At 38.1% G+C, this 9246-nt stretch overlaps 1 protein-coding gene across 7 annotated transcripts in view; it reads left to right on the top strand.

The window, feature by feature from the left end:
* The window catches only part of LOC116700567 (solute carrier family 12 member 7), a 31325-nt gene that overhangs the window by 10740 nt on the left and 11339 nt on the right, over window positions 1-9246 (top strand). For all 7 annotated transcript variants that reach the window (XM_032533865.1, XM_032533860.1, XM_032533862.1 and 4 more), the window contains 10 exons: window positions 2082-2228; window positions 3844-3898; window positions 4655-4785; window positions 4890-5014; window positions 5112-5216; window positions 6909-7111; window positions 7285-7452; window positions 8230-8328; window positions 8532-8589; window positions 8816-8990. In XM_032533865.1, coding sequence (XP_032389756.1) covers window positions 2082-2228; window positions 3844-3898; window positions 4655-4785; window positions 4890-5014; window positions 5112-5216; window positions 6909-7111; window positions 7285-7452; window positions 8230-8328; window positions 8532-8589; window positions 8816-8990 — 1266 coding nt within the window. The remainder of the gene's footprint in view (window positions 1-2081; window positions 2229-3843; window positions 3899-4654; window positions 4786-4889; window positions 5015-5111; window positions 5217-6908; window positions 7112-7284; window positions 7453-8229; window positions 8329-8531; window positions 8590-8815; window positions 8991-9246) is intronic.

The following is a 9246-nucleotide window of genomic DNA, read 5'->3' as shown; positions in this document are numbered from 1 at the left end:
CCCTTTTGTGCCAGATGAGTAATTACCTGCTTCTGATGGTGTTAAAACCGACAGAGCTACATGTTAATATGCATATAAGACTACTAGTGACTGTCTTTTTCACAGTTTCTATGAGTTTATTTGTGAGGTAGTTGTGTATAATTAATACATAATCTAGTCTGTTATATCTGCACCTCCAAAGCTCATAAATTCAAATTATATATTATATCTAGCCGTACATTTAACGCTGCCAGTGTGCAACTGTTTCACAGCCTTAAATAGAACGGTTATATATGTTGTTTCTGAGTCATGGGCCAACAATGTCTGCTATTTAGGTTTGAGGGCTTGTTTCCCGAATTCTTACAAAAAAAAGGGGAAAAAACGTTGCTTTCCATAGGCACATTAATGGTGGCAGTATGCTGCCTCACTGTCTTTGGGTGGAACCCACTGGGACCTTGAACTGTAGCTTAGCAGAAGCATTGATGATGTTTTGGTAAAACCCGCCCCCTGAATGATAGCTGTGTTTTTTCATCATTAAGAAATGTGAGACTAAAAAGAAAAAGTCAGACTATGCGAGGAGAGTGAGGGGGAGAAAAACAGACAAGTGAGAAAGACAGAGTAACACGAGAGAAGATGTGGGAGATCTTGAAGTCAACATCAGGCACTTCACTGTATTCAGACAGACAACTAAGTGCAGAAGAGAAAGCACAGGACAAAGTGTTTGTAACTCAGAAAATGGTACGTACACTTGGTTTTTGGGTAGGGTAGTAGTGGTAGAGGTATATAGAACCTTGTTTGTGCAGTGTAATGCATACGGTAAATATTATAACATAGAATAATGCTAGTGTGAATGTAGGAATTTAAGCACAATCATTTTATTTTATACTGAAAGCTGTTGGATGGATCATGGCCAATATTTTATTTTATTTATAATATTTTATTTATTTCAAGTGACCAGCTTCCTTTTCTATGTCTGTATAATGCAATTTCAGTGTCATTTCTTTCTTCTCTTTTTTCTTCTGTTTTTTGATTTCCTTTTATTTTGAATGCAATTAGGCCCAATATGCAATGTACAGTTTGTGGGAAGGTGGAAATTTGAAACCTCCACAGCGCATACTCTGAGAATTGGCTTTTCACTGAAGTAGAAGACTTCTTGTGTCCAGCAGTTAAACATTTAAAATAAACAATATTTGCACTTTCAAGAGATTTTCAATAAAGGAGAAAGAATAGATGTAAGTGTATCAGGTGATTTAACTTTATTTGTAAAAAAAAAAACACATATCAGACACAAATTATTATTCAAAACAAAGTATTTTTATATAGGCCTATCTTAGAACATTTCCAGATGGGCCTTTTCAGATTTTGAAAGATGTTTTCACAGAGCAGTTTATAAATATGAATTGTTTCATTGTCTGATTCCAGTCATTGTGCTAAATAAGACTCTTGCCCTACATATAGCCTGTAATGGAAGTTAAAGCGAGGTTTTTCAGCTTTAATTTGCTGCATGTTAGATTAATACTTAAAACAAGTTACAAATTTAAATATGATTTTAGATTGTTTGAGGTGCTTATCCATAGTCATTGTAGTTCATAGTCATTGTTACTGCGTTGCTCAAGACCAGCAACAAAAGGGAGGTCACACACCGATATTTCAATCAAAAAGTTGTTTACTTTACACAAACTAATTCGACATTAGCTAAAGGGTGTGGTGTGTAAGTCTGAGAGAGATCAGTCATGAAGTACAGACAGACCAATTTGCAAAATTGTCTTATTTTTTTTTCATGGACTATAACAACTCACAGATGCTCACATGTCACTGCACAACTGGAAACTACCACAGAAATGTTATTGGGAGACTTGGAACTGGGGGTGTGCCGACCACCATCTAATGTACACTGACTATTGATAAGTACTTCATATAACCCCACTTTGAAATATCCAAATCATCCTTTTAAATGAAAGGATGTCACTTCAGATAAGAGGTTATATGCTTTTTTGAGGGATGCATGTATGTAAATGTACAGGGTGTCCTTCCATTTATCTTTACTTCATTCATTTACCCTTTTGATTCTTATCGGTGTGTTTGTGTTTATCTATCCCCAGGTCCCCCAAATGGGAACCTTCATTGGAGTTTACCTTCCCTGCATGCAGAACATCCTGGGCGTGATTCTCTTTCTGCGTCTCACCTGGATCGTCGGCACAGCCGGAATCCTTGGATCCTTCGCCATCGTCTCCATTTGCTGCATCTGTGTGAGTAATTAATAAATCTAAACCTATTGACTTTCTGCTGACAGGGATTGAAAGGCAAAGAAGTCCTTTTAGGCGCCAATTCTGTTAATACCCGAACAGACCAATGACATGTCTAATGTTTAGTCTGAGATTTACGGCATGCCAGAAAAAATGTAGGCCAGTCAATACAACCTCCTCTGAATGTATGGTTTTTATTCATGACAGTATTAATCTCCATGCATGAGCTCCGAGGAGGGTGCTCAAAAACAAGCACAAGGTTTGTCGTATTTACAACCGTGATTTCTTTTTACGTCAGTAGCTACACAGTCAAACAGAGAGCTGACTGTTTAAAAAGTTTGAACTGCTCATCACTGCTGATGCTCAATACTCATGTGATGTGGTGTTAACAGTGCACCCAACACCCTTCTACGATATATACCCACCCTGTCAGGCTCCGAGGCTTCAGATCAAAGAGATGACAAAGCCTGAAGATGGTGTTGTTGGTGCTGTTTAGGAGACTGTATGTTCAGCATTTCACTAAGTCAAATGGGTATTAAAACCACAGTACTCGGACATTAAATGAATTAAATGTGTTCATAGCACTGGGTATCAAAAATGATCAAATACATGACAGTTTGTGCTTGTCTTTTAAATATGTATTCTGCTTTTTTATTGCGTTTTGTGGCTCTGGAGCGCAACAAAACCCTGATTTTTAGTAGTGTGTAGAAAATCTCTCTTTTATTTATGTACGTTGCTTGGATAGTTCCCGTTCAAACCAAAATTTTGTATAGATAAGATCATTTTTTGAAACCAAAGTTTTTGTACTGCAACGTTTTACATTTTAAATAGTGTGTCTGTCTCTTCTCCACCACCTGTGGCTTTTGTTATACAGTACATGACTTAAAATAAGGTCAGACAACCCTGTCCCGTTCCCGTACATGACACTGCATTTTCAATGACGTGGTTAATGTGGAATTGAAAACCAAACTACTTGATAAGGTTTAGAAAACAAATCATGGATTTTGGTTAATAAAAATGTTTGGAGCTCTTGAGTTTTTTTTTAAAAGGACAAGCCATTTCAGCTGTAGCGTTCTACCCCTTTCTTTCCTATTTGGGAGAAAACACTCTGGACTTGCAAGAGAAAAGATTAGTAGTAATAACTAATTATAACTGTATTTACAAATTTGAATGACAGGTTCTTATTGCCATGTTTGAATGACAGCAGTCTTTCTCTCTTTTTTTAATTTGTGGTTATAAAAAAAAGTTAACCTTCTTTTGTTTCATGATTTAAAAAAATGTTTTTGTAAAACCAAAAAAAAGTACAGGCAAAAAGCACAAAACATTTGGAAAAGATTGTTTTCGTGTCCGTACCTACACTCAGGTGGCATATGGGGGGGGAAAAATGTAAATGGTACCCAGCCCTATACAGTAACATATGAGAATATTACACTTGAAAGTGAGCCAAAAGATCTATGTGACTTTTTGAGCAAGCTTGAATAAAACCGTATGAAATGAAAGTACATCATTTAAAACATAACTTATTTAAATATTGTTCTTGCACAAAGAATACAACGCAGCCTGCACACTTCTCTCTTTTCTTCCATCTATAACCTCTGTCCTCTTTCTCTCCATGCAGACCTTGCTCACAGCCATATCAATGAGTGCCATAGCAACCAATGGAGTTGTCCCAGGTACAATTTTTGTTTTTTTTCCACAAGCAATATTTACATGTAATGGTTTGCTTTGAGGGGGGGATACACTGCAGCGTTTTCATTATTTACCACTGCCAGAATGAAAGGATTGATTTGTCACCATCATGACAAAACACTGCATATATGGTAGTTACACCGTTTGTTAATTCTTGGATAATTTTACAGATTTTCGGGCCTATAAAAGTATTTAAATGCAGCAACCTGAGAAGAAATATTCTCAATGTAGAGCTAAGACATGGCGTCAAAATAAGAGCCTAATTATGAGTTTTATAATTCCAGTTTATATGCAGTTGTTGATTCACAAGTTTGTGTTGAAGAACTTCTCTCTATGACTGTAAAATACAGTCGCAGACAGACACATTTTTACAATTTCATAATGTTCTGCTGATTTGCTGTGCACTGACTAAAAGACTCTTAGCCATTGTAATTAATGACTGCCAGTTAGAAACAAATGAAATATGCATAGATGCATAGGTTTGATTATGTGTTATTATTATGCTTTTCATGATAATGGTAGTAAACCCTGCTCTAACACTTACTTGTTGTGAGCATTAGGTAATGACTAAAGGTGAATCCCATGACCATATTAAAATTTTGATTAACTCAGAGCTTCTCTCATCTTCCCCAGTGGAAGCTAAACTGTAAAATATAGGGTTACCAAACTTTGGAAAAATAAAGGTTAAAACATTTCAATTTGGTAGTAGCCTAACTAACCAGGATTTAATCTCTCCAAAGCTGGTGGCTCATACTACATGATCTCCAGGTCACTGGGTCCAGAGTTTGGAGGAGCAGTGGGTCTCTGTTTCTATCTCGGAACCACGTTTGCTGGATCCATGTACATTCTGGGCACCATAGAGATTCTGCTGGTATGTTTCCACTCTGACAGATAAGAGGTCACCCACAACAGTAGTCACTTCTGCTGCATATTAATGACACAATCTTTCTCTTTTTGTTGTCTCCTCACTGCCAGACGTACATAGTTCCAACAGCAACAGTGTTTAAAGAAAGCGAAAACGATGCAATGCTCAACAATATGCGTGTCTGCGGTACATGCTGCCTGCTACTGATGGCTCTGGTGGTGTTTGTTGGGGTGAAGTAAGTATCCATACACAAACCTATGCAGTCTATGACAAACATGCACATGCACGCTAACAAGCACACAGACCCACATGCATTCCTCTACTTTCTGCAGGTATGTGAACAAACTGGCTCTGGTGTTTCTGGCCTGTGTGTTTCTCTCAATCTTGGCCACTTATGCAGGAGTCATCAAGACCATCATCGAGCAACCAGACTATAAGTGAGTTAGTGTGTTTCATCAAACACAGTCATGTTTTCAAGAGCAGCATGATCAATTTAACTCCACCAGTGCATGATATTGCAAAAGGACCGATTCATTGCCATGTTTTGCCATTGCAAATTGGTTGATTTTGTTTCATGTCAACATGTTAGATCAGGGGTTTCACTCTGGTGCAGCCTTATCCATTGCTCTAAGTTTTGGAACTACATTTTTCATAATAATTAGTGGGGTGTTAACAGAAAGTATAATGTTGGACTTGAACTAAGCTGTCTGCAACAATTTGAGCCCATTCATAATAGCCTTGGTGTTTCCACGGTCATGGGTAGACCTGAAATAGTCATGGAACTTCTCAATCTTTATTTTTCAGGGCTAGAAAAGTCATTATGTTAGTAAAATCCTTAAAAGTCTTTTTAAAAAAAGTCATTATTTTGCGATTTAAAATCAGAATAATTGTGACAGTGATCTTTTACATTACATTATTACATTGCATTTAATTTAGCTGATGCTTTTATCCTAAGCAACGTACAATTGCTATCTGTCTGAGGTTGCACGCCTCGGGAGCAACTAGGGGTTAAGAATCTTGCTCAGGGGCACATTGGTTGATGTATCGGAGTGGGAATCGAACCCAGATCTCCCACACCAAAAGCATATCCACTGCCCCACCACCACCAATCTTCTGTGTATAAACCTCTGGGTAATGTAACTTATCTGCAAATATATTTATATTAATATAATATTATTTATAAATATTTATCATGTAATTCTCTGATGCGTGATGTTTTGTAGCTACTAATACGTACAGTTTCTTCATTCCCCCCCCCCCCCCCCCCCCCCCCCCCCCCCCGTGTTGCGTCTCCTTCTTGATGCCAGCTAGCTGGAATTAAGCTTGAATAGATTTGGAATCTGATTTTTTTATTCATTTTGAATAAGGTCAGTTAGCAGAGCAAGAAAAAAAATGCAAAAACTGTCATTTTGCATGTATGTTCATGAAGTAGATATAGACTATGTCGGTTTTTGTTGAGTTTGGTAATTTGGACCATTTAAAAAAAAAAAAAAAAAAGAAATCTCAATTAGCAGTTCCTGTTTGCAATGTACCCAGGCATGTCAAAACCCCAAATTTTCAGTAATTCTTTTGTATTCCCTGTGATCAACAGAGAAATACTGATCTGTGTTATAATATAGTATCATTTATGTTACAACCGCCAGTTGTTGTGACCACAGGGCGTGTACGTGCACATTCTCAGCTGCGACTGGCTCGGGCTCTAGTCTGTATCATTGCAGCTAGACTCTTGCTGTAATTATGACTATAGCCATGGGATCACAAAGCTTTGGCGGGTTTCATGGCTGTGCCTTCGTTGTTATGAGCATGGCTATGACATTAGTTTCTAATAGGTGTAACACTAACTACAGTATATGCAGGGGTTGTGTGTGTGCGCAGTGAATTGAGATGGTTGAGCTGGCTGTTTTTGAAGCTAATGTATCACTGAACCACAGGTTCAGGGACTCAGGTTTATTGCAAAACACATCTTTTATCAACCAATGTAAAAAATGAAATGGAACGTTACTTTCATTAATTTATACTTCTTAGTTGTTCTGAGTCATCTCTTTCCCAGAAAACCAGTGCTCCATCTACCACAACAGATACATCAGCTTCCATCCAACTAAGCTACACTTTTCTCTTTTCTTTTAAAGCGTCTGTCTGTTGGGAAACCGATCTCTGAAGAATGAAATGTTTGAAACATGTGCTAAGACAAAGGTTGTGAAAAACAAAACCGAGAACACGGACCTATGGAACCTCTTTTGCGACAGCAATGCAACCTGTGATGAATACTTCGACTTAAACAATGTGACAGAGATCCGGGCCATACCCGGACTTCTGAGCGGAGTTATCAAAGGTGAGAAAGAGGAAGTATTCTGAGCTCTTTTTTATGACGATGAAGTCCAGTTTTATTTCATCTTGTGCCACCCTTTTTCCAAATAATCAACTTTGTTCACAACATATTCTTTGCCCCAGAGAATACATCCTAATGTCCATCCAGCTGATGATGCTTTTGTGTCTTTCTGTTAGACAACTTGTGGGGCGACTACGGTCCAGCCGGTATGCTCATAGAGAAGAAAGACCAGCCTTCAGTAGAAGCCCAGGACACGTCCAAAGATGAGAAAAAGCCGTACGTCTTCAATGACATCGCCACATACTTCACTCTGCTGGTGGGAATATACTTCCCCTCTGTCACAGGTAGATGAAATACCAACAAATATGAGTTAGACTGTTCAACCTGAAGATTCTAACATAAGAAATGATTTTGCTGGCAAACTAAATTAAATGCTAAGTATTAAAAATCTGAACAGAACAATTATGCGAGATGAGTACTTTCACTTAAAGCTGCAGTTGTTAACTTTTATTTAAAATAACTTTCATTATATTTGCGGAAACTGTCCCTATATCAGAATACTTTAATAATCCCCTCTGGGAAATTATTATGTTGCAGCTGCTCACAATCAAGTTTAAGGCAACTGACATACCTGACATGAGACATTATCATCCCATGCATTAGACAGATATTATGTTGTATGTTGGACTGTATGTATGTTCCTCTGCTTCCTCCTGGTGCTCCTAACGGCACTTGGAAGATTGTACCATGTCCGAAGGAAAATAATGTTGACTCATATTTGATCAGCGTTATCTAGTTATGTAGTTTGTTCGCATTCCACAAGGGGCGTTAATACTGCCTTAGAGACGTCATGATTATCCAATTAGATTTTTTTTTTAACCTTCATTTATCCAGGTAAATCGATTTGAGAACAATTTGTCATTTGCAACAACTTGCACCATTGCTCATTTCATGTTATCCGGTCAGGAAATAATGACAGTTTGTGCAAAAATGACAAAAATAACCCTTTGAATTAAACTATAAATGCAGGACTCTGATTTGTAATTTTCTCATAAGTAAAGGCTCTTAATGCTTCCTCCAAAACTGACTCTAATGTTTATGTCCTGTGTGTTTTATTTTAGGTATAATGGCTGGTTCTAATAGGTCTGGTGATCTCAGGGATGCCCAGAGGTCCATCCCAATAGGAACCATAATGGCTATTGTCACCACGTCTTTCATCTGTATCCTCTAGACTCTGATAGAGATATCTACACAGTATAGTACAAACCAGCATGTGCATGTAGGAGGTATAGCAGTTGATGCCAGAGAGCAGCAACACAGCCAGTTATGTTTGTATTTATTTGTGTTGTGATGTAACAGATCATGTTTGTTACTGCAAAGTAAGTACAAACTGTAAGTATTTCCATCTTAACTTCATGCTCAGACATCTCCTGTGTGGTCTTGTTTGGAGCCTGTATTGAAGGAGTGGTACTGAGAGACAAGTAAGTGTATTTTTATTGACGTCATTTTAGAGTATTAAATGGTGGCAGGCTGACGTTTTACAGCTAGTAAGTGATCAAACGTTTTTTTATTCAAGCATTTGTTTTTGAGACAGAATCAGTGGTGTTGAATGAAAATGGGTCTGTGACGTGGCTGACACCGATACTCATAGTATACCCAGTATATAGTACACATATTATATTTTATGAATGCTTGTGGGTGTTTCAGGTTCGGTTACTCAGTACAGAAGAATCCCGTAATTGGTATTCTGGCCTGGCCGTCCCCCTGGGTGATTGTGATTGGCTCGTTTTTCTCCTGCTGTGGAGCAGGGCTGCAAAGCCTCACTGGCGCCCCCCGGCTGTTGCAGGCCATCGCTCGGGATGGCGTCATCCCGTTCCTACAGGTCAGTGTTAGATAGATATTTGTTTTTGTGTCCTGTGCACTTTTACAGTAAAGCATCACCCAAACACAAAATGACTTTATTAATTTTTAATTTGGTCTTCAGTAGGCTTTGCTTGATAAAGGACGTTTTTGGCCTCTATCTTTAAAGGGGCGTTATGTAGTTTTAGCCATTTCTTTGCTTTTTGCTTGCAGGTTTCTCTATAGAGCCCCCCCCTACAGTTTCGGAATAGATATTTGGCAGCTCCTATGTTTACTTG

The sequence above is a fragment of the Etheostoma spectabile genome, chromosome 13, assembly GCF_008692095.1.
Source record: "Etheostoma spectabile isolate EspeVRDwgs_2016 chromosome 13, UIUC_Espe_1.0, whole genome shotgun sequence".
Taxonomy (NCBI): domain Eukaryota; kingdom Metazoa; phylum Chordata; class Actinopteri; order Perciformes; family Percidae; genus Etheostoma; species Etheostoma spectabile.
The sequence above is the reverse complement of the archived record's forward strand: the minus strand, read 5'-3'. Positions and strand labels throughout refer to the sequence as shown.